This window comes from Ranitomeya imitator, chromosome 9 (assembly GCF_032444005.1).
Source record: "Ranitomeya imitator isolate aRanImi1 chromosome 9, aRanImi1.pri, whole genome shotgun sequence".
NCBI lineage: Eukaryota > Metazoa > Chordata > Amphibia > Anura > Dendrobatidae > Ranitomeya > Ranitomeya imitator.
The window spans coordinates 32,876,304-32,902,047 of NC_091290.1; the positions used below are offsets into that span (position 1 = coordinate 32,876,304).

At 46.7% G+C, this 25,744-nt stretch overlaps 1 protein-coding gene across 2 annotated transcripts; it reads left to right on the plus strand.

Moving 5' to 3' along the window:
* MRPL11 (mitochondrial ribosomal protein L11) lies at nucleotides 1–25,272 on the plus strand. Of its 2 annotated transcripts, XR_011315364.1 has the most exons (7): nucleotides 15–145; nucleotides 1,447–1,571; nucleotides 2,741–2,836; nucleotides 5,087–5,180; nucleotides 22,311–22,470; nucleotides 23,530–24,862; nucleotides 24,901–25,272. XR_011315364.1 is itself a non-coding variant. In XM_069740498.1 (6 exons), exons 2-6 carry the CDS (start codon nucleotides 1,449–1,451, stop codon nucleotides 23,633–23,635), a joined length of 579 nt encoding a protein of 192 aa, XP_069596599.1. In that variant the 5' UTR covers nucleotides 1–145; nucleotides 1,447–1,448; the 3' UTR covers nucleotides 23,636–25,272. The 2 variants fall into 2 exon arrangements, 1 of the variants encoding a protein (XP_069596599.1); XM_069740498.1 differs by having other exon boundaries at nucleotides 1–145; nucleotides 23,530–25,272.
* The last annotated feature ends 472 nt before the right edge of the window (nucleotides 25,273–25,744 follow it).

Below are 25,744 nucleotides of genomic sequence, written 5' to 3' on the forward strand. Positions count from 1 at the left end.
GCCCACTTTTCTTTGCAGCCAATAATGGTTGTCTGTCTGTAGAGCTGTCTGTCACATGTGTTTGAAGGTCGGAAGGTGTAAGTGCGGGCTGCAATACACAGGCGGCGCAGACGGGGTAATTGAGGCCCCGGCTTCTGGTAGTCAGGTAGGCCTGAGGGAACTTATTGTAAGCTGGTAGTTGGGTGGTGCTGGGGACAGTGGTAGGAGCAGAGGTGTTACACTGCCGACATTACTGCGCAGCTAGGGGGGCATGGAGAGGCGTGCAGGGTGCAGCCTGGGATCAGACCCTCAGTAATCTGCAAATGATCCCTCTCCCACCCCAATCCTTTGGCTAGGGGTACAATTGGTGCAAATCGTTTCATAGACCCAGTACAATGGGCCAAGACAGTGATGTGTGACCACCGGATGAGAACCGCATCCTCCCTGACGACGGCATCCTCCCAGACGGCGGCATCCTCCCAGACGGCGGCATCCTCCCAGACGACGGCATCCTCCCTGACGACGGCATCCTCCCTGACGACGGCATCCTCCCAGACGGCGGCATCCTCCCAGACGGCGGCATCCTCCCAGACGACGGCATCCTCCCTGACGACGGCATCCTCCCTGACGGCGGCATCCTCCCAGACGGCGGCATCCTCCCTGACGGCGGCATCCTCCCAGACGGCGGCATCCTCCCAGACGGCGGCATCCTCCCAGACGGCGGCATCCTCCCTGACGGCGGCATCCTCCCTGACGGCGGCATCCTCCCTGACGGCGGCATCCTCCCTGACGGCGGCATCCTCCCAGACGGCGGCATCCTCCCAGACGGCGGCATCCTCCCAGACGGCGGCATCCTCCCAGACGGCGGCATCCTCCCAGACGGCGGCATCCTCCCAGACGGCGGCATCCTCCCTGACGGCGGCATCCTCGGCGCTCTTGATTAGCTGCCATGGTGTCACTGCACATGTGCGTCATGCTGCAATCAAAAGTAAAGCTGCTGATGGCCTCGGCAGGAGACTATTATTACGGCCTCAGTACAGTGGCCACAGGTCACTGTTGTGGCCAATGGATATTATAATTTGAATCATTTTGCACTGCCTAGAATGGGGGGGGGGGCGGGGGGTACATACGATTTTGGAAACACTTTTTGAAAGGTATTTACTATCTTTAGGGTCTTATGTTTAATCTCATCTACCTGGTATCATAGAAGCCTCTTAGTCCTTCTACAGCTAACCCCACTTATGTGACCGCCTCTGAACCAAGCCAGAGGGACACAGAACTCAGCTGAGCGCTCCTGTCCTAGTGGGGGCCTTATCGCACAGACACCCAACTCTCAAGACATGAAATGCCAACGTTTTTTCTGAATGTTCAAAAAAAAAAAAAAAGTACATCTGCGTGAGATTTCTTCCAACTTCCTTGTCGGGATCTCAATACAATTGAATTTGTGTGCAATCTTCTTTCTTTCAGATATGTCTAAGGCTTCCCGCGCAGTGAAAGCTGTGAAGAAAACTGATGTGGCTGGTGTGATTCGAGCACTGGTGGGAGCCGGGCAGGCGGTACCAGGACCCCCTTTGGGACCCACCTTGGGACAGGTCTGCAGGTCTCCTGTATATACCTTGTGTGGCCATTGTTTAGTTAATATGTTCTGAATGTAATTGTGAATTCAGTAGATGGGCCGGGCTCTATCATTTGCCACACGTTGGCATTTCCATGATGGCTACTCGAGAACATTAAATGTTCAGAGAAGCTTTGTCCTTCTCCACCTGCTCTTTGGTATATGGTTTGGGCAGCATGACAGGTTCCCGTCTATGGGAGTTGCACCTACAGAGTAGCACAGCTGTCCTCGGTTGTAGTCACAAAGTTTTCTGTGTGGCCGGGACCTAGGATCAGTTATTCCCATCTTGGCAGTAAAAGGCAGAAGTGTAAATAATCTGAAGACTTGTCCCACACTCGACAGAAAAATCCACTCTAAATCCACCTGTAAATTTGTGCTTAACACAGACTGAAAGGGAATCTGTCACCAGGTTTTTGCTATGTAACCTGAAAGTAGAATGATGTATGGATTGAGACCCTGATTCCAGTGATGTCACTTACTGTGCTGTTTTTAAAAAAAAAAAAAAAAAAAAATGACATCAGTGTTTTATCACCAGGAGATTATCACTACAGGACTAGGTGTCTCACACCTCCTGGTACAATGTACAATGCAGACAGAAAGCAGCCAATCAGTAGTATGGGTGGGGTTATATAGGGCTCGGCATTCTGGGCTCTGCTAGATCCGCAGCAGAGAAAACTGTAATTGTATTACAACAGCTGCACCCAGGAAACAAAGTGATGGTTCGCTGGCATCGAGGTCTCTGCCCCTACATCATGCTGATCTTGGATTACGTAGCAAAACCTTCTGACCCCTTAACACCTCCATTGAAAGGGGGGAAACTTTGGTGATTTTAGCAATTTCGCCAAGGAAGTTACAGCTAGCATTTAGGAAGGATGGATGAATGATGTGATAGGCTGCACCCATATACAGTACATCAGATCTTTCTTTCTCTTTGAAGGAAAATGTACAGATTTGGAGGCTTTGGCTCAACGAGTATTTGGCCATCATTGGATGGTCTAATGGGCCAGCTGTAGTGGTCCTGTGTCATTTCTTATCATGTGTTGTGTGTGGGTGTGTTTTTTTTTTTTTTTTTTTTTTTGTTCATATAAATGCATTGTGTTAATTGGAAAATTTTCAGACAATTTAAAAAAAGTTTCTTTGATACAGAGAGGTATCCCGATCGGTCAGTTTTGTAAGGAGTTCAATGAGAGGACCAAAGACATCATTGATGGAGTACCCTTGAGAGTGAAGATTCATGTTAATGTGAGTGTCTATAACAATCGTTGCCTTCCATTTCCCATTCTTCCTCTAGCTATATTATACTTGCTTTTGAGTCCAAATCTGATTCTGTATTACATTCTCTTGCTATGCTGGGTTCAGCCAACTTTCATCGAATGTGTATAGGACCCTTTTGGAAACAAAGTTGGCTGAACCTGCAGATCAATCGATCATCTGACCTGTATGGGGGGGTGTCTCCCAAATCTCTTTCAACAGATGATGTTGGTGGGGTGGGGGTGGAAAGAAGGATCAGGCAGTTGAAGTTATTAGCAATGAGTGAACGTGCTGGGATAAGGTGTTATCTGAGCATGCTCGGGTGCTAACCGAGTGTCTTTGGCGTGCTCAAAAAATGTGTTCGAGTCCTCACGGCTGCATGTGTTGGCCTAAATTTCTTGTAATGGACTCGCTGACCTAAAGGTGTGTACTTAGATGCTTTTATATTTATCAATTTACAGTATAGGCTGCTTTGGTGACCCTTAGTATAATTTCCTAAAGTGAGTTAATATTCGAAGGATATGCAATATCAATGAATATTATAAATAAATCTTGTCGTTTTTTTTTTTTTTTTTTTTGTTTGTTTTTTTTAAAGCAATGGACCCTTTAAGTAATGACAAATGGAATGTCAAAGAAATTCCAATTCCCTGCAATTGGCTTACAGGTTTTCCTGCAAAATGCAGAGATTTTGCAAAAAATAAATAAATAAAAATACATTTTTTAAATTTTTTTTTTTTTTTTTTTTTTTTTTTAGTTCTTTTCATAATATCAGTCAATAGGCAATGTAGCCAGCTTTATGACATACCTGTATAGTTGCACACGTTGTATCTCTACCTCTTATATGTGTGAAATTATGCTGTATTTTTTCCAAGTACAATGAAGGGCGATGCAAGAAGTAGCTTAGGAAAAGTGGAGAGCACAAAAATGAAAATTTGCTGCAGTTTTCAAGGGTTAATTCTGTTGCAATGTTAAAATAGTAAAGTGAACCTGTGTGCTTTGGGACTAGGCTTTTGCCTAGTGCTCCCGCTCCTCCAGGGAGGCCCCCAGCCAGTGGCCACTATGGGGCCTGTGAGTCAGGGAGGCCGATGCCAGCACTGGCTACACCCCTCCCCCGCATTGCACATTCAACTGTATCGGCATCATAGATGCCGATACAGTTGAAAGCAATGATGGAGGAGAGAGTCATGTGACGCTCCCTCTCCCATCATGCTCCCTGTGTCCATTCTGACACAGCGGGTGCAATGACGTCACGTCATCACATGCCACGCTGCTGAGGAGATGCATTGCAAAGACCGGAACAGTGGGGGAATTGGGAGAGGTGAGAATTGTATTTATTTATTTTTATTTATTTATTTTAAATGAGTACAATGTGGTGGCCCTAATACTGGAGGACTATGGGGCTGTGTATTATACTGTATGTACTATATGGGGTGTGTATTACTATGTGGGGGACTATGCGGTGCATTATACTATGTGGAGGACTATGCGGTGCATAAACGAGCAAAATGCTGCATATTCATCGAGTGATTGGATTGTTTATGCCGGAACAGAAATCCTTCTCAGCAGCACATCGCCGGTGTAAACTGCAGATGTGCTGCTGATAACATGATACTGTATGGGGACAGATTGATCTATTAGTGATTGTTCTGTCTCCATCATTCTTTCTCAGTTGGTGTAAAGAGGCCGGAAACAAGCATCAAACGACTTCAATATTGTCGATCACTCTCATTTAACGGCCTGAACTCAGCACATGTGAATGCAACCGGAATGTTTGTCTGATGGTACAGTATGTTAGAATTGAGGCCCCACTTTAACCTTTTTCCCAAGGCCATGTTTTGTCTAAAACCAGCCCTGCTGCTGCCCAGACCATGCACAGCATGATTCCTAGCCTGGCTGCACGATGGAAGCCAAGTGTATTTTTCTCTGAAATGCTGGCCATGTAGTTGGAAGCTCCGGCCATGGACCATAGCCAGAGATGAGACTAGTTCGATGCCTACTCTTTACACTATATTTTCCCTGAAATGCCGGAGATAAAGACCATACCTGTTTCAATTGTGCAGCCAGGCTTCGTTTCATGCTTTCTGTTTTGGGCAATATGAATCTTCTGACAGATTCCCTTTTAAAGGACTTTGGAAACATCTCACTATTCAGTTTGTAATTGACAATGCAGTGCCTTGAATGAACTAATGACAAATTTAGCTTTATTTATCTTTTTTTTTTTTTTTTTTTGTGTGTGTGTAGCCCGACAGAACCTATGAAATGAAGATCGGACAACCGCCTGTGTCTTACTACTTAAAAGCTGCTGCAGGAATTGAAAAAGGGGCATCAAAGACAGGTCTGTAGTAATAAATACGTGTGGAATACTGTAATGAGGATTGAGTGGATGAGGCCGCTGTCTGTGACCTTCTGGAGGACCGACTATAGGCCCCCATACACATGAGATCGCTGTGGGCTGAACACTTGTCCAGCTGCTCCACATAAATGCATGAAATGTAGCCTGCCCAACCTTCTCTCCCCAACATCATCGGGTTGTCTGTGCCCCTAATATTGGCTTGTTCGGATGACTTTTTAATCTAATGTGTTTAGGGAGAAATGGCCAAAAAGTGATCGGCTTCCCAGCAGATCAACCACAGTAGAACCAGTGCACAGGACGTCAAAAATGGACTTCTGAACTCTTAAGTCAGTAAAACATGAGACCTTCAGTAAGAAATGCCTTGCGTGCCTGTCTGAATAATGTCTCGCGTAATACTGCCGCAGAAAGCTGTGCCATGATCTCGGGCACAGAATACCCCTGTAAATAGGTTTTCAATTAGTTCTTTTAACTCTATCCTTCAAGTAAAAATGGTCTAACCAGCTGCTTCATGGAATTCTCTCCACCATCTCCTGGTCTTTAACAGGCTGCAGCAGACACGTCACACCTAGAGTGCATGTGACCGCTGCAGCCAATTATTGAGCATCAAAGCTGAGCCTTATGGTTAGAAGAAGCAGTCACTTGTGCTTTAGTTGTGGTGTCATGGCTACAGCCTGTCAACAAAGACTGAAGCAGTGGCTGAGAGGCATCCCTTGCATTTGGTCCTTTTTGGAGTGCATAAAGTGTGAGCAACAAGAGAGGGTAGCCAGCTTGGAGTTCCATCTAGTGAAAGACTACTAAAAAGAGGCCACTTTCCAAGAGAGAAGCTGCAAGGAAGCTTCCTTGAGGTGCTCGAACAGAAATGACAGGCCCTCCGTACCAGGTTGGGGTCCTCACTAGGCATCGAAGGTCAGTAAAAAGGAACAGAGTGAGCTTTGTAGGAAGGTTTTTGACCTGAGATTTCGATGCCAGGTTCCTTTTGAAAAAGGTTGAGCAGTGTCAAATGAGAGAGAAGAATTGAGAGAAGGAAGTGTGAGCAATCTGGTTCCATTCACACCATCAGAAAAAGGCTTTCCAAGTGAGATGGTATATACTAAATAAGGAGGACTTCCATTCCTCTCTCGTGGTCTAGACCAGTGTTTCCCAAACTCCAGTCCTCACGGACCCCACGGGTCATGTTCTCAGGATTTCCTTAGTATTGCACAGGTGGTGAAAGATTCTTCAAGCCCTTAGGAATGCTCTCACCTGTGCAAAACTATGGAAATCCTGAAAACATGACCTGTGGGGTCCATGAGGACTGGAGTTTGTGAAACACTGGTATATACTAACTGATCAGAGAGGCCAGAAGCCTTTAGAACAGTGCTCCCCAACTCCGGTCCTCAAGAGCCGCCAACAGGTCAGGTATTCAGGATTTCCTTAGTATTACCCTGGTGATGGAATTCTTGCCTTTCCAAGTAATGCAATTATCACCTGGGCAATGCTAAGGAAATCCTGAATACCTGACCTGTTGGTGGCTCTTGAGGACTGGAGTTGGGGTACACTGTTTTAGAACATTGGCTGCAACAACCATGCTATTGAATTTGGTGACCATGAATTCAGGTGGAAGAGAGGACCCTGTGAAGGGTTTAGGGAGGAACCACAGGATGCCTGCAAAAAGGTTCCTCAGCTCCACGTACCATGACCTTCTGAGCCAATTTGGAGCCACAAAGAAAACTGGAAGTCCTACTGCTTTGATTTTCTTGAGAAGCCTCAAGCAGATGAAAGAGAATAAAAAATGTAGGTAAGGACTAATTGCAACCATGGGATCACCATAGAGTTACACAATGATTAGAGAATCGCAGATTCTGGCCTCAAATTGTGGGACATTGTGATTTGTCCTGTATGCCACCAGGGCAATATCAGGGGTGCCCCATCTCAAATCAGTCTGGTGAAGACATCTGGATGAAGGGTCCAGTGTCCTGTGGATAGTTGATAGTTGTAGTCATCAGGCCAGTTATCTATTCCAGGAATGTGAATTGCTGAAATCTGCAGGACTCCTTGTTCCACCTATGCTAGGATTGGAGAGGCCTCTGACATGGTCAGCCGGCTGTATGTTGGTGGTGTTGGTTTGGATGCAAATTGGGAGACCCAGAAGCTTGTGCTGCAATTTGAGAAGAGACAGAAAGATGGCTCTGAGCTGCAGGATGTTGATGGGCAAGCATGTTTCTGATGATTCCAGCATCCCTGAAAAATGAGATGGAGAAATATTCCTCCCCAACCCAAGTGACTGCAATCTTTGGTCACTACTTGCCAGTGGATGGGGATAAAGGAGTATCCCTGCCCAACTGGAGGTGTAGAGAGCCACCATAAGAAGGGCTGTCTAACCAGTGGAGGGAGGAGGACAAGGGGCATCCAGACAGAGAGAAGACTTGTTCCTTATTGAAAGGAGAACCAGCTAGTGTCCTGCATCTGAACAAAGGGGTTGTCTTCTAGAGAGGCTACGAAGTGGAGAGGGTGAGGTGAAAGGCTCCTCTGGATCAGAACAACTGTCTGGACTGTCCTTTCCTAATGCTTGTGAAGGAATATTTTCAGCATGGCGGTATGTAATATCCCTAGTAAGATAAGATGCTGAGATAGGATCAGGGAGTTTGTGTCTGTTATTTTATCCAACCAAAACAAGATGGTATCTTTGGGGGACCCGTAACCACTTCAGGTTCTCAGCCAGAGAGGAAGCCTTTGAGTATGTTGTCCGGGTAGGGGATGAGCACAATTCCCTTGGCATACAGATGGCCCAGGATTGCAGCTACGACCTTCATGAATAGATTGGGCGCTGTGGCTAGCCAGAAGAGAAAAGTAACACATTGAAAATGGAAATTGTAGACCACAAACCAGAGAAGCCTCTGGTCAGGGGGTAAACATGGGGATGCAGGAACACAGGTCATGGATATCCTCAGAGGAGAGGAACTTGCTGTGTTCCATAGATCTTGAAGCGCTAAGTAGCACCCGTTTGAGAAAGTTCAGATGCAAGATGGCTCTGCTGGACCAATCTTTCATGCGAATCAAAGTGGTTTCAATAAAACCTTGTAAATCTTTCCTGAGAATGGATGAACACTGTGCCTCCCAATTGAAGAAGTGGGAAGATAGCCTGAAAGAAATTGGAATCCAGTGGGTAGGATGGGCTGTGACAAAACTATCGCAGAGGTAGGTGGAGAACGGTCTTGTATCCTAATGAGATGACCATCCTATTCCAGGTATGTTTTACCAAAAAACCAAGGAGAGAGTTTCGACCCAATTTTCTCTTGTTTCAAGTAGACATATGAACATGTAACCAAAACAAACTACTTGAAAATCTAGCCAATAACACAAAGAAAATATGATAAAACATAATATTTTATTAAATATAAAGACACTGACAAACAATAGCGGGGTTGAGGCACATCATGAGCACTGGTAAGGTCAGCCACATTTATAATGCACCTTATTTTTCTTGTACTTTATAGATACTAATATATGGAGAAGTTATAGGTCACTACTATTGCTATTAGCATCATGCACAGTGCACTTTACTATACATCTTTCTCTATTTGATAGTGGTTCTTTGCCGTGTCTCATACATACCTGTTGAGCAAAAAAAGAAAGGACATAATATTACTATACTTTATATACACGGTTATCAGTGGTCCTTATATAGAAACTTTTATATCTTTATTTGTGTATTTTTGTGCCTCCTCCGACTGTCTGTGTTATTGTTTGTGTCTTTATATTTAATAAAATATTATGTTTTATCATATTTTCTTTGTGTTATTGGCTAGATTTTCAAGTAGTTTGTTTTGGTTACCTATTCCAGGTATGTGTCTGTGAAGAGCCAAACGTCCCAGAAAATATCACTCGCTTGAAAGGAGATTCCAGGTGGGGGGTGCCAGCAAGAAGGGGAGAAAAACTAATGTTTCAAGCCAAAGAACTTCTGTCTTCTCCTGATTTAGACATGGCTTACTAAGTCCAGAGAACTTGGGCTCCCCCTTGGAGAGCTGAGTGTTCAGTGAGCAGGCTGTTTATGTTGGCTGTCCTGCAAAGATACCAGGGGAGATGAAAGTGTGCTGTGTTCTTTTTGTGCCATAGAGCGAACATGTGCTGTATTCCTCTACAGTGAGAACCTGGGCTCTTTTCCCCTGCAGTGCAAAGAGATGTTGGTGCCTGGAGGATGGGGCGGGCAACATGAGGAGAGCTAACGGTGGAGAAAACAGAACAAAGACCCACTCTTACATGATAGACCTATCGAAGTCTGTGGGACCAGAAAAGAGCACAATAGAATTCATGGGCTAAATTAGAGAAGATACCAGTAGCGCACCCACAAGAGTGTAACGGAAGAGAAAGGAGCCTGCTCTGCGTTGGTGGACTGAGAAGTGTAGACTGAGCAGGGCACAGAGAAGAAAGCAGAAGAACAGGGAGACATACCTGTCTTGAAGCTCTGAATGCTGACTGCATCTTCATTTTTACTCACAGCTACGTGCCATGTTCTGGGAGGCGGGCGAACAGCAACAGACAAGGACCGACCGTCTTGGGAGATGTGAAGCCGGCAATGCAGTTGATATGGTCTTAAGCAGAACAGGGGAAACTATTTCAGCATTGTTCCCTCTATCTAAAGTGGGGTAACCATATCCTGTCTTATTGTTTTCCAGCCTTAAAGGATGGCGAGAAAAAAAACACACTAGGGAGACCCTGATCAGTTGACAAAGACCTGGCAGAATTAATATTTCTGCTACGCCTCATTGGGGGACACAGGACCATGGGTTTTATGCTGCTTGCCACTAGGAGGACACTAACTAAACACATAAAAAATTAACTCCTCCTTTGCAGTATACACCTTTTGACTGGCCAGTAATGACCCAGTTCTGGCTTAGTGTCTGTAGGAGGCACTTGGGTCTGTTTACAGACCCCACCGTTTTTATTTTCTGTAAATTTTTATTTTTTAATGGAGTGAAGGGGGCAACGGATTCCTTTCTAGGGTCCGCTCTCCCCCGAACCATCAACAGGCAAGCACGGCGAGTATACCTCCCCGTACCTCTCCTGCGACGAATGGGGCACGCCTAATCTAGGCCAGGGCGACTGTTCCTATACTGTCCCGATCTTCCCCCTGTAAGATGGCGAGCACATAGAGTATAGCTCTAATGTGCATCTCCCGGGCTCCTCCGCAATCAAGCCCTCACCTCGGCGTCATGAAGTCCCCTGCGGCAGGCACATCCGTAAGTCCCCTGCGGCAGGCACATCCGTAAGTCCCCTGCGGCAGGCACATCCGTAAGTCCCCTGCGGCAGGCACATCCGTAAGTCCCCTGCGGCAGGCACATCCGTAAGTCCCCTGCGGCAGGCACATCCGTAAGTCCCCTGCGGCAGGCACATCCGTAAGTCCCCTGCGGCAGGCACATCCGTAAGTCCCCTGCGGCAGGCACATCCGTAAGTCCCCTGCGGCAGGCACATCCGTAAGTCCCCTGCGGCAGGCACATCCGTAAGTCCCCTGCGGCAGGCACATCTCAAGACGCACAGACGCTCTCCATCCCCCGGCATAGGGAGGATCGATTGAGCTGGAGGCTGCATCTCTACTCTGTGACTAGTACCTTCCTCACGCTGCCTGCGTGGGAAGGTGCGGTACTAGTCCCTGGGGAGAGGTGCCGCTGGCTAGACGCCAGCGGCGATCATTAGGCGCTACATCGCGGCCGCTGGCGTGTTCCGCTGGCAAGCGCCATAAATTTAGTCCCTGACTTCTTCAGCCGGACTAGGCCGCAGTTGAAATTTCTGCCCACCGCCGGAGTCCCGCCCACTACTCTGGCGCTTGGGAAATCAGCCGAAAACGCTAGTTTTCCTCTCTTCTTCCCTGGGGACACCAGTACAGGACTGTGGGTAAGCTGCTCCACTCTATAGCGAAAAGCTTAACCCCTTCTCTGCACCCATAGCCCTGCTATCGCAGTTTATTGGAGAATAGATATACACTGTCTCAATCTAAGGAGGCAAAAAGGGGCACTAAAAAGCACACTGGTTTTTTTTTTTTTTTTTTTTTTTTACTTCATGTGCCATTTGCAATTCTGCTTTGTCACATGCCCACAATACTCCTTTGTGCCAGAACTGTGACCCGGCCTGTGCGCAGCCGCCTTCTGCCTCCACCTCCAATGTTTCCACCGACCCCCGTCGAGCCTAACCCTCCTGAGTGGGCCGCTTCCTTGTCACGTTCTATGGATTCTTTGGCCAAGGCATTGGACTCTTTCCGGGGATCCTCTCTAAGCCAGAACTCGCCTCTGTTGACCGCGACGGAATCTGGCGCCGGTACGGGGCCGTCCGACCACAGGGGGTGTACTGTACTACGGGAATCTCGGGGTTCCAGGAAAAGAACCCATTCCTCGTCCCCCGTACACACTCGAGCTTAAGCATCTGCAAGCTTAACTTCTCGCTCCCCTTTTCCCGAGGGTCGCAGCGTACATGACTCGGAATACGAGTCAGGGGAATCTTTAACCCAAGACTCTTCGATCTGTCAGGAGACACGTGACTCCCTTATTGAGGCAGTCAACAAAACACTAATAGTGGACGAGGAATCTGTATCCACTCAGGAACACGTTGTGTCTTTTAAAAAGACTAAACGTGTCCAAAAGATATTTTCTAATCACCCTGAGTTTCAGGACATTGTCCAAAAACACAGGGAACACCCGGATAAGCGATTTACGGCTCAAAAGACCACGGAAGCTAAATATTCTTTCTCGAAGGACCTAATGAAGGAGTTGCTTCTCTCTCCTACTGTGGATCCTGCCGTATCGCGACTCGCATCCAAAACAATCCTATCTCTGTCCGACGGTTCATCGGTCAAAAACCCTTCTGACCGAAAAAATGACTACCTGGCTCGCTCAGTCTTTGAGGCCTCAGGAGCAGCACTCCTTCCATCTTTTGCTGCTACCTGGGTGGTTAAGGCAATGGTTGCCTGGGCAGAGGTGTTAACCTCTACCGTCCACAGCAGTAATCTTCCCCCAGAGGCGGCCAGACTCGCTAACCAGATAGCTTAGGCCGGAGACTTCGTAGTTAATGCTTCCATAGATGCGGCTAATTGCGCAGCGCAAGCGGCTGCAAGCGTAATCTCCATCAGGAGGGCCTTGTGGCTCTGCGATTGGTGAGCAGATTCTGCTTCTAAAAAGTCGCTGACTTCTTTACCTTACCATGCTGGCTGTTTATTTGGGGAGAAACTAGACCAAATCATTTCTGACGCTACCGGAGGGAAGAGTAAATTTCTTCCGCAGCAAAAACCTACCCGGCCCTTTCGGAATCAACAACTGTTTAGATTCCGGTCATTTCGTAACAACTCCAGTTGGTCATCCACTTCCCCTGGTTCGGGACGGCGGGGAGACAGAAATCCCCAGGTCTCATGCAGATCTAACCGTTCCTGGAAACCCAGACCGAGACCTTCTGGCCCTAAGGCATAAGCATCCATTAAACCTTCTACACAATGATTCATCGACGTGTCCGACGGACGACGACAAAGTAGGCGGACGTCTTCTTTCGTTCCGTCAAAATTGGCTCTCGGTCGTCCACGACGAGTGGGTCAGAGAGCTCGTGTCCTCTGGATACAAAATCGAGTTTTCTTCCATTGCCCCCCACGCTTCTTCCAGTCCTCTCCCCCCAAATCAAGAGCGTCACATCTTTTTCAGGCCATACTGGCGCTTCGAAGGGACGGTGTCATCGTTCCGGTCCCTCGAAACCAAAGGTTCGGGGGTTTTACTCAAACCTATTTGTGGTCCCAAAGAAGGACGGGACTCTACGGCTCATACTGGACCTCAAGGTGCTAAACAAGTTTGTACGGGTTCGACACTTCAGGATGGACTCGCTCCGTTCCATTGTCGCGTCCCTGGAAAAAGGGAGAGTTCCTTGCATCCATAGACATCAAGGATGCTTATCTCCACATCCTGATTTTTCCCTCTCATCAGCTGTTCCTGCGCTTCGCAGTCCAGGACAAACACTTGCAGTTTGTGGCCTTGACCTTCGGACTCGCCACTGCCCCCAGAGTCTTCACGAAGGTCATGGCAGCTGTCATGGCCATTCTTCACACTCGGGGAGTGGTAGTTCTTCCGTATCTGGATGACCTGTTGATCAAGGGTCCGTCCCATTCTGCCTGCGAGGAGTCTGTAAGTATCATCGTGGATTCTCTTTCTCGCCTGGGTTGGAAAATCAACTTCGAGAAATCATCTCCAGTGTCGGCTCAGCAAATCTGCTTCCTGGGTATGATTTTGGACTCTTCCCGCGGGTTAGTCATTCTCCCTCCAGAGAAGGTCTTGTCCTTACAACAGGGAGCGCACAAGCTCCCCCGCCCAGTCCCTCATTCCATTTGCTTCACGATGCGCATCCTCTGGAAAATGGTTGCGGCAATGGAAGCCGTTCCGTTTGCGTAGTTCGATCTCCGTCCCCTGCAACAAGCGCTGCTGTTAGCCTGGGACAGGAGTCCGTTTTCCCTCGACCGTCGTTTTCACCTATCCCCAGAGGTCGGGAAAACCCTCGTGCTGGACGCTACAGTCCTCCCTGAACCAAGGGAAGTCCTTTCTCCTGGTGTGCTGGTTAGTGGTGACTACCGATGCCAGCCTTTTGGGCTGGGGCGCAATTTTCAATCACCACACGGCACCGGGTCGTTGGTCCACGCGAGAGTCGCATATCCCAATCAATATCTTGGAGATTCGAGCGATCACACTTGCCTTAAGCAATTTTCACCACCTTCTCGCAGGCCATCCCATCAGAATCCAATCCGACAACGCCACGGCCGTGGTGTATATCAACCGGCAAGGGGGAACCCGCAGCAGGGCGGCCATGCGTGAAGTCACCCACATTCTACGCTGGGCCGAGACCAATCATTCGCTCATCTCGGCGATCCACATACCGGGTGTGGAGAATTGAGAAGCGGACTTCCTCAGTCGCCAAGGTCTTGCCTTGGGCGAGTGGTCCATCCATCCGGAAGTCTTCTAGCAGATTTGTCTTCACTGGGGGACGCCGGATGTGGATCTCATGGCCTCAAAGCTAAACAACCAGGTTCCCCAGTTCATTACTCAATCCCGCGATCCTTGCGCCATCGGAGCAGATGCTCTGGTTCTGTCGTGGCATCGGTTCCAGCTGCCGTACACACTGTATTTTTTGCTGCATGTACCTCTTGTAAGGTCTCATTACTCCGGGGTCACAATACTGCATTGTGCACAGCTTGTGAACCGGTGACTGTTCAGGAACCACCTGTTACTGATACCGAACCTAGTGGGCCTAGTCCCCCTGAGTGGGCTACCTCCCTTACCTGGTCTATGGCATGCCTGGCAAAAGCGTTAGAATCATTCCAAGACCCCTCCTCTAACCAGGGCACTCTTACGGACGACGCTTCCGATCCTCAAAACCCCTCGTACACAGGGGTCATACCTTGCCAAGGGGCTCTCGCCCTTCCAGAAAAAGGACTCATGCCATATCCCCAGTCCATCACCGGGATTCGGGTTCTGAGAGCTCCATTTCTTTCTCCCCTTCCATTGGGGCTAGCAGAGCACCTGTTTCAGAGGACGATTCTGACACGTCCCTAGATCAGGAATTTCATCACGATCAGGAGACTCTCGACACCAAGTCAGTGAATAAGGCATTGAAACTTGAGGAGGAACCTTTATCTAAAACGGATCATGCCGTGTCCTTTTAAGAGGACTAAGCGAGCTCACAAGGTATTCGCTACTCATCCTTAATTTAAGGAAATCGTTGAAGCTCACTGGATCCGTCCCGATAAACGATTCACAGGGCAGAAGCCCATGGAATCAAAATATCCCTTTGCCCAGGATCTAAGAAAAGATTGGTCTCAATCTCCCCTGGTAGATCCTGCGGTATCATGCCTGCCTACTAAATCTATTTTATCCTCTTCGGAGGGCGCCTCTATTAAAAACCCAACCGATCGTCAGATCGACAATATGGCGCGTTCAGCCTTTTAAGCCTCAGCGGCCGCACTCTTCCCTTCTTTTTCTGCTACGTGGGTGGCTAAGGCTATGACCCACAGGGCTGAGGTCTTGTCTGCAGCGGTGCTGGATACCGATCTTTCCTCCCTCCCCCTCAAACCCCCCCCCCCCCCCCCCCCGAGATAGCCAGACCTGGAGATTTTGTAGTTACCACGACCCTGGACGCTGCTAACTGTGCTTCGCAAGCAGCAGCAAATGCCATTCGGCTTCCAAAAAGTAATTGACTTCTCTTCCATATCAGAGCGGTCGCCTTTTTGGCAAAAAGCTCAACCAATTCATTTCCGACGCCACTGGAGGGAAGAGTAAATTTCCACAACAGAGACCCTTTCGGCCCTTTTGGAACCAGCAGCAGCAGGCTCGGTCCCGATTTTTTTTTTTTTTTTTTTTTTTTTTTTTTTTTTAAATTTATTTTTTCTTCTCCCCGCTTCAACTCAAATTGGTCCTCTACTTCCACATCTTCCGGACCTGCCCGGGCACAACTTAGGGATAGAGGTTCTCAGACCTTTTACAAACCTTCCCCTTCTTGGAGAGGCAGGGCTAGGCAGTCAGGGTCCAGACTGGGCAGGTCTCCCACACAATGACTCCCTGCGGTATCCGGAGGACACCCTCAAAGTAGGCGGCTGCCTGATTTCCTTCAGCGACGCATGGCTCTCGGTCGTTCACGACGAATGGGTCCGCGACCTAGTGTCCTCCGGATACAAGATGGCATTCTCCTCTCTTCCACCAAATCGCTTCTTCCTGTCTTCTTCTCCCAGGGCAAAGGCATCAGTTCTTCCAGGCCATAAGCTCTCTAAAAGAAGACGGGGTTATTATCCCAGTCCCTCAAAGCAAAAGGTTTCAAGGTTTTTATTCAAACCTGTTCATTGTTCCAAAGAAGGACGGTACAGTACGGCCCATACTGGACCTAAAACTGCTGAACAAGTTTGTCAGGGTGTGACTGTTCCGGATGGAATCGCTTCGTTCTGTCATCGCCTCCATGGAAAAAGGCGAGTTCCTGACGTCTATAGACATCCAGGACGCTTACCTCCACATTCCTATTTTACCTTCTCACCAAAGGTTGCTTCGCAGTTCAGGAAGATCACTTTCAATTTGCTGCTCTGCCCTTCGGCCTCGCCACCGCTGCCAGGGTATTCACCAAGGTCATGGCGGCCGCCGTGGCCATCCTTCATACACGGGGTGTGGTGTTACCGTATGTAGACGACATCCTCATCAGAGGCCCCTCTTTCCTGCAAGGAGGCCGTGAACATCACAATAGATACTCTTTCTCGCCTGGGTTGGAAGATAAACTTCAAAAAGTCTTCCCCAGTACTGGCTCAGTGAATTTCCTTTCTAGGAATGATACTGGACTCATCCCAGGGGTTAGTACTTCTTCCCCTGGAAAAGATCTCAGTCTTACAGCGGGAAGCTCTCCCAACCTCATTCTCACTCGCTACGTTTCAGTATGAGAGTCCTCGGCAGGATGGTCGCAGCTATGGAGGCGGTTCCATTCGCTCAACTACACCTCCGCTTCTTACAACATGCTCTCCTGGCTGTGTGGGACAGTAACCCGTTATCTCTCGATCGTCGTTTTTTTCCTTCCCCAGCGAGTCAGTCTCTCAGGTGGTGGACTTTGAAGTCCTCCCTGAATCAAGGGAAGTCTTTTCTCCCAGTACATTGGCTAGTTGTGACAACAGATGCCAGTCTTCTGGGCTGGGGAGCAGTGTTCCACCATCACACTGCTCAGGGCTGCTGGTCTCTTCAGGAAACTCGCCTGCCCATCAACATCCTGGAAATACGGGCAATCAGGTTGGCTCTTCTTCAATTCCACCCCTTCCTGACGGGTCGTCCCATCAGGATTCAGTCCGACAATGCCACGGCAGTGGCATACATCAACTGGCAGGGGGGAACACGCAGCAAGGCAGCCATGACCGAGGTAGGCTACATTCTTCGTTGGGCTGAGGGAAAACCGCTCAATGATATTAGCTGTTCAGATCCCGGGAGTGGAAAATTGGGAGGCAGATTTCCTCAGCCGTCAAGGTCTCGACTCCGGAGAGTGGTCTCTCCATCCGGAGATCTTCCACCAGATCTGCTGTCATTTGGGAACCCCGGATGTGGATCTGATGGCCTCACGGCTAAATTCCAAGGTTCTCAACTTCATAGCTCGGTCCCACGATCCGGCAGCCATCGGGGCAGATGCACTCGTTCACTCGTGGCATCAGTTCCAGCTTCCGTACATATTTCCCACGCTTCCCTTGCTGCCGAGAGTCATCAAAGAGAGCGGAGGGGATACCAGTAATCCTGATTGCGCCAGATTGGCCGTGCAGGGCCTCGTACGCCGAACTAGTTCAACTAGTCGCCGATGTCCCCTGGCGATTACCGAATCGCACAGACCTGTTGTCCCAGGGCCCCATTTACCGCCAGAACTCCGAGGCCCTGTGTTTGACAGTGTGGCCGTTGAGTCCTGTGTGCTGACATAGGCAGGCTTCTCTCAGAAAGTCATTTCTACCATGATCAGTGCTAGAAAGCCTACGTCTATACGTATATATCATCGCATTTGGAAGACCTTCTTCTCATGGTGCAAGGACCGAGGACGCTCTCCTCTTGAATTTTCCATTCCTTCAGTCGGGTTTGGACTTGGGTCTCGCCCTTAGTTCTCTCAAAGGGCAGATTTCAGCCTTGTCAGTCCTGTTCCAACGTAAAATTGCCAACAGATTACAGGTGAAGACGTTTATTCAGGGAGTCTGCCATGTGGTGCCGCCCTATAAGATGCAGTTGGAACCATGGGACCTTAATTTGGTCCACGGAGTCTTGCAGGAGGCTCCTTTCGAACCTCTGCAGGACGTTTCCCTGTCTTTTCTGTCATAGAAAGTTGCCGTCATGGTTGAGGTCACATCCATCCGACGAGTTTCAGAACTGGTGGCTTTGTCTTGCCAAGTTCCTTTCCTCATTTTTCATCAAGATAAGGTGGCTCTGAGAACATCCCAGTCTTTTCTGCCGAAATTTGTCTCATCTTTCCACCTCACTGAGGAAATTGTCTTGCCTTCACTTTGCCCGGCACCAGTACATCGCACCGAGAAGGCTCTTCACACACTGGACTTGGTGAGGGCTCTTAGGAGATACGTCTCGAGGACGGCGTCTTTCTGTAGGTCAGATGCTGTGTTTGTGCTCCCGGAAGGGCCAAGGAAAGGTCTAGCCGCTTCCAAAGCTACGATAGCCAAGTGGATTCGTTCCGCTATCCAGGAGTCCTACCGAGTCAGAGGTCACTCCGTCCCAGCAGGGATTAAGGCTCATTCTACTCGGTCAGTGGGTGCGTCTTTGGCCATCCGGCACCAAGCATAGGCAGCAAAAGTCTGCAGAGCTGCAACTTGGTAATGTTTCGTAAACGTATGCAGGCTGGACCATGTCCATTCTCAGGCCTCGGCAGATGCGTCCTGCGGCAGACTAATTTTGCAGATGGCAGTGCCGCATCTTTAATTTTTGGGTACAAGGAGCAATTGAAGTGGATTGTTACCCACCCAGGGACTGCTTTACGACGTCCCATGGTCCTGTGTCCCCCAGTGAGGCGTAGGAGAAATAGGGATTTTTGTGTACTCATCGTAAAATCCTTTTCTCCGAGCCAATCATTGGGGGGCACAGCACCCACCCTGTTAGCCTATTGGCTTTGGTTTTTCTGTGTTGACTTGGTTTTGACATGGTTCATTCTTGTTAAATGGTAAGCTCCTACTGCTTTGTTACCGAACTGGTTTACTTGGAGCCAGCAGGGAGGGTGTATACTGCAGGGGAGGAGCTATTCTTTCTGTATTACTTAATGTCTTCCTAGTGGCAGCAGCATAACACCCATGGTCCTGTGTCCCCCAATGATTGGCTCGGAGAAGAGGATTTTACGGTGAGTACACAAAAATCCTTATTTTCATATTCCGTCCCAAATGTTTTTAAGTTATGGCTCCTGGAATCTGACAGTAGAAAATGGTATGTCATAAAGGCCAAAGCTTGCAACAGGGGTATTTTTAGTGTGAACCCACCACCACAAGTGACCCCATTTTGGAAAATAGACCCCTTAAGGAATGCATCTAGATGTGTGGTGAGCACCTTGAACCCCACCTCCACCCAAAAGGTGCGTCTCACAAGTTTCTAACATAGAGCCGTGAAAAGTTATAAAAAAAAAAAAAAAAAAAATCACATTTCTCAAATGGTTTTTAGCCCAATTTTTTTTTATTTGCACAAGGGTAATAGGAGAAAATGGACCCCAAAATTTGTTGTACAATTTCCCGTGAGTATGCTGATACCCCTTATGTGGTTGAAAACTACTTTTGAGGCTCAGTGAAAATCTCGGGAAGAAACACCACATTGGAGTTAGCATTTTGCTGGACTGGTTTGAGTGGGCCATATCACATTGGCAGAGCCCGAGGTCAGAACAGTAGAACCTACCCATAAGAAACACCATTTTACAAACTAACACCTCTCACTGAATTAATCTAGGGGTGCAGTGATCATATTGACACCACGGGTGGGTGACAACATTTTATACCATTGGGCAGCGAAGAAAAAAATAATTATTTTTACCCCCAAAAAATTTGTTTTGGCCACAGATTTTACATTTTCACACTGGAAAATGGGTAAAAATGGCACCAAAATTTGTCCCGCAATTTCTGCTGAATATGGAAATACCCCAGTGGCTGTACAGTACTGCTTAGCCAGACACTCAAGAAGGACAGAGCACTATTGACCTGGAGTGCAGATTTTCCTAGAATAGTTTTCGGACTCCATATACAGAGCCACCAAGTGCAAAAAAAAGCAGAATTCTCCCTCTGTTAATTGACAAAATTTTGAAAATTATACCCCTTTTGGTCATTTATCTAGTGGTGATTTTGACTGCATGGGTGTTTTCCAGAAACAAGCAGCAGTGGATGTTGCTGAGTGAAAAAACTGCAAACTGCCATTAGTGACCAGTACAGTGTAGTGCCCAGTAACTTATAGTGCCCAGCTCATGCTTCTGGGGGCACGCACCTGTAAATTCATCACCAAACAAGTGGATGCTAACTGCGGTGTAGGCACACTGTGGGGTCAGGAGGGAATTAGCTGGAAGTTCAGAAGTAACTGGATTTCTTTGGGGGCTGTGGAGCCATAGCGCTTTACCAGATCCTTTGTGCTTCCTTTAACGTGGAAGCCTCTATATTTCCATTGACAGAGGATGGACCTGAATGAGGACTTGCTTCTATTGCGAACATTTTACATAACGTATGGGATCACATTTATCCTGCGCTCTACGCTGAGCACTTTGGGATTTCCATCTAAATCTTCAAGTGACGTGATTCAGATGAAACCCCCCGAGGGATCCATTCACTATAATGTGGCAGCAGAGATACTCTGGACTCCGTCTGGCCTCTCTTCAGCGTTGTCCTTTTCAGAAGTGCACAAAACTGTCTGACCACACTTTCATGTATACCTAAAAAAAAAAAACGGATACTGCCGAATCGCATGTCAGACGGCTTCCACAGTGCCTTCATCTGCCTCATTATAGGGAATCTTCTGCTGAGGGTTCCGTCTGAATCACATATTTTAGTGATTTACACGGAATCCCCCCCCAGTGTAAGAGCTCAGCGTAGAGTACAGAATAAATGTGAGCTGAGCCTCACTGCAAGATTTGGGATGCAGAATGAACAAAAATTTCAATTCAGGATTTTTTTTTTCCCCGATTCCGCATGTGGTAAAATTGATAAGGCCGCTTTATTCTTTGTGTCAGTGCTATCACAGCAATACCTTATTTATATTGCGTTTGAGAGCTATGCTTTTTTAATATATAATTTTTCCTCTGAGTAGATGGTTTTTTTTTTTTTTTTTTCCCAGCAGTACGATTTTCATTTACTTTCATCTTTTTCTTCAGCAGTATGATGGTAAAGCGTGGTCTGAGTGTGTTGGGTGGTTTTTGTTTGTTTGTTTGTTTGTTTGTTTTTTTTTTTTTTGTTTCTTTGTATATGGTGGTAAGGAGGGGTAACTAGTGGGACAATTTGACAGGTTGTATTGTTCCAGAAGCGGCAATACCAAATTATTATTATTTTTTTTTTTTTTTTTGTATACTTTGTCCCACTATTTGACTTTCACTTTTTGCAGGCTGATGCGCTTACAAAGCCTAGGAATGCAGGAGCTTTCCTATGCTGTACAAACTGTCAGCGCTGCACTGACAAACTTGTTAGATCATGCACTGGTCATGGTCTAGCTAGTTTGCTGGCTCTGGTGCCCCGGATGTCGTTATGACTACATCGGGTCACCATAGCACAAAGGGGGCTTCCTCCCTCTGCCTGCTCTCTAAATGCTGTGATCTATTTCGATCGCAGAATTTAGGGGGTTAAAGTGCCTGGGATGGTGCCGCACGGCTCCTGGACCTGAGTGCCAGAATCTGGTGACGCCCAGTGGCGATCTCGTCTATGCGGGTGATCACCATGGCGTATCCGTACGTCCAAGGTTAAGTACCAGCTGACCTGGATGTATGGATAGGGCCATGGTCGTTAAAGGGAGGGTGGTGCTCACAGGTTAATTATGCAGCTCATCCAAAAGACACGCCCCCATAAAATCCAAGCTCCGCCCACTCGTTAGAGACTAAGTAGCTCTAAATAAAAAGGTTCATATCTCTTCAGCCGTATCATAGATTTAAGAAAAACAAAAAATTGCATAGTTCAGAGAGCAGCTGGAGTAAAGTGACAAAAACTGGCCATTTTTGTACCTGGTGACAGGTCTTCTTCTTTTTTTAACGTTCTTTTCATCTCGCTGTGGAATGATGAGTCCTGATTTATTTTCAACTCTATTGAAATGTATCCTTTCTTATTTTGCTATATAGTTTGCGTCCTCTGATGTCAGACGAGCTGAACGGTTGTTTTTCATTGATATTTATTATCATGTTAATCGCTGACCTTCTTTAGTAAAAATCCGTATCCATGGGAACAAACTTATATGCATTCGTTTTCTCCATGGTAACTGGTGCTCCCTAGCAACATTATAATTCATATTGTATCTCGGATTGCATCAACACATTTGTAGTTTGTGCCAATTGTTTTGTTAAATCGTTGGATCCCCACTGATCTTAGATTTATTACCTGCATCCTAAAAGCTGAAATGCTAATACCCCAAGATTGTACTCCCTTTTTATTTATTTTTTTTCTCTTTGCAGGTCAGGAGGTGGCAGGAATGGTGACACTGAAGCAAGTGTATGAGATTGCTGTTGTGAAGTCTCAAGATGAAGCGTTCATTCTTCGCGATATGCCACTGATTGAAGTGGTGAAATCAATTATTGGCAGCGCTCGCTCACTGGGGATCAAAGTTGTTAAAGAGTAAGACATTTTTGTCCCTCAGCTGTTACGACTGTGATGAAGGATGAGCTAGAGTGTTAACCATGACAATGTACTGTGCGGTGTTGCTGTGCAACCTGCAGCTCTCCAGCTTTCAACATGTCATGGCATCCAGTACCTGTGAGGTTTTGGCTTCACTGCAGAAACATAGTTTTTAGCCCAGTACGGCTGGTTAGCCACACGTATTTAGCCTGCTACAGTCTCTGTTTAAACTCAATCAAAACTGATCGCTGCATCTAAAGTGTCACACCATCATTTGTGTCAATTTTCCCAAACACGAATATACATTCCTCTAAGTGATCGCTAATATATAATTATTTACTCTCCTTTCCCGTTCTATAAATAAACAAAAAAGCATATTTGGTATTGCCTCGTCACTAAAAATCTTATCTTTCACAGAATGGTAAATGTATTCTGTACGGTACAGAATTTATTTTATTTTTTTTAAGCACATGCTCAATTAAAGGTCTTGTTTAACACTACGTGTTTGTCCTACAAACTAAAGAAATAAAAATTTTCTCGATGTGAAAAATATTTAGAATTGAGAGTCCTCAGTGGTTGATACCCTGTAATGGCTAACTGAAAAGATGGTAACAAATTGCAAGCTTTCGAGACTACACAGGTCTCTTCATCAGGCAAAGACTAATACAAATTCTGAAGAATCACATATTTATGCACAACATAGCACAGAAATAATGCAATAGATAAGACAAGTGAAGTGAAGCAGAATTACCATTATAAACAGTTATGTCCATAAATATTGGAACAGTTCATAGATGAGGAGTATGAAAGTTTTATTGTCCTCTGATTGGGGTCTGGTTCAGTGTTGTGATGCTCCCACAAGGTCCGAAGAGCAAATTCCATAATTGAGTTATGACTCGTGCAAGAAAGGAACAAATAATGAAAAGTGGTGGGAAGAGGTTAGTGTAGCTTGTCATTGTGTAGCAATTTAGCTTTTTTTCGGTATTAAAGTAAAATCATTGTGTGTGGCGGTATATTTTACCTCTCGTGGTTGACTGGTTCATGCTTTTGTCCTTACAGTCTGTCTGCAGAGGACTATGGAAAGTTCCTAGAAGAGCGAAAGGCTTTCCTTCAGGCTGCCGCAGAAGCTCGATTAGCAGAAGAAGCTGCCGCTAAGAAGAAATGATGTCCCTAGAAAGAGGGGAGATTATGAACATTTTAGGAACTTTAGATACATTTTGAAGAATTTAAGATCCTGGGGGGAAAAAAATTCAGCCTTTTGTGCATCACTGGCCACTTTTTTTTTTTTTTGTCTCTAATGGGAACCTGACGCCCCAAAATTGAAGGTAAGCTAAGCCCACCAGCATCGGGGGCTTATCTACAGCATCCTGAAAAATGAGAAAAAGAGGTTAGATTATACTCACCCAGGGGCGGTCCCGCTGCTGTCCGATTCCGATGGGCGTCGCAGTCCGGGGCCTCCCATCTTCATCGGATGACGTCCTCTTCTTGTCTTCACGCTGCGGCTCCGGTGCAGGCGTACTTTATCTTTCCTGTTGAGGGCAGAGCAAAGTACTGCAGTGCGCAGGTGCCGAGCCTCTCTGACCTTTCCCGGCGCCTGCGCACTGCAGTACTTTGCTCTGCCCTCAACAGGGCAAATTACACCTGTGCCGGAGCCGCGGCGTGAAGACAAGAGGAGGACATCATCATATGAAGATGGGAGGCGCTGGACCGCGACGCCCATCGGACCAGAACCGGATCGGACTGCCCCTGGGTGAGTATAATCTAACCTTTTTATCATCTTTCAGGATACATCGGGGGCTTATCAACAGCATTACAGAATGATGTTGGTGGGCTTAGCTCGCCTTCGATTTTGGGGGTGACAGGTTCCCTTTAATAGCCATTCAAGAAAATGTTTTATATACCAAAGTAATGACCTGGTAAAAGATGTCAGGGGTGCCTGTTATATGGTGTACAGTTACCATAGGGAACTGACTTTTATATTTTTTGCTTTATTACAACAAAATTCAAAAGTAATGTCACTACACAAAGCAACTTATCTACAATTACCTCAAGAATCTTTTTCATATTTTTACAAAAATAGTAGGATTTCTGGTTACTTTCCCATAAACAGATAATCTGCCACACCCTCACTAACTATTCTGCCCATTCTGGTGATTTTTTTCTTACCTCCCCCAAACTCACTGAAAATAAAGCGACTTTCACACCTGTGTTCTGATCCGTTGCATAACTGATACAAACAGATTCTGGGAGACCCCATTTATTATTATTGGGTTTGTTCTGTTATATGTCTTCTTCTTTCTTTTTTTTTTTTTAACAGAAAAAAAAATGCAACAAGTAGAACTTTTTTTTTTTCCATTGATATTAAAAGAGAACATATAGAATCTGTCAGCCGGTTTATGCTATTCAATCAGAACATATAGAATCTGTCAGCCGGTTTATGCTATTCAATCAGAGAGCAGCATATAGTTGGGGCAGAGAGCCTGATTGAAGGGATATGTCAATTGCTCAGCAGCTTGCTATAGTTTCAACACAAACGGTGTTTTATCAGCAGGAGATGATCACTGAAGACTGTGTCCTGTGCAAGTCAGTCCAGCTTTTGTGTGCATCCCCGCCACCACCACTGATGGACAGTGTACACAGAAAGCTGCCAATCAGTGTTGGTGGGGCTATACACAGCTCAGCATTCATAGCACTACTGCAGTTTGCAATGGATAAGGTTAGCACATTAATTCCATCTGTTTTGTTTCTTAAAATGAAAAGTGTGACTGTAGCCTAATAATAAAATATGTTTACAAATGAAAACTGTTGAATGTTGGGGGATGGGAGTGCCAGGCCTATACATGCACCTGCCTCTAGGAGACTTAAACCAGGCCTAAAATGTGTGAAGAGGTCACATACAAATTACCTCTTCAGAGAGGAAGAAGACTTGCACTCTAGTGCCACCTAATGGAAGTAGCAATTCTAAAAATCAATATTGAGGCTTACTACATAACTTAGGATAAAAGCCAAACCAGAATCGTTATTTGCAGAAACATGTTTTGAGGCGTTGCCCCTCCTCAGTGCAAAGCAAGACCATTGCACCATGGTCAGAAACCTCTCATAGAACCAAATCCGATTTCCTGCTTTGCACTGAGGAGGTACCAACACCGTGAAACACGTGTCTGGGCTTGGCTTTTATTCCAGGTCATGTGGCAAGGCTCGATAAAGGGTTGATTTTGAGATTGCTACTACAAATAGATGACAATTTGCATATTTAATTACCACAATAGAGCAT

Excerpts from the sequence above, each read along its gene's own strand:
- MRPL11 (XM_069740498.1), top strand. The coding sequence starts at position 1,449 with ATGTCTAAGGCTTCCCGCGCAGTGAAAGCTGTGAAGAAAACTGATGTG. Across the intron at positions 5,181-22,310 it reads AAAAGGGGCATCAAAGACAG|GTCAGGAGGTGGCAGGAATG; the intron begins GTCTGTAGTAAT and ends TTCTCTTTGCAG. Across the intron at positions 22,471-23,529 it reads GGGATCAAAGTTGTTAAAGA|TCTGTCTGCAGAGGACTATG; the intron begins GTAAGACATTTT and ends TTGTCCTTACAG.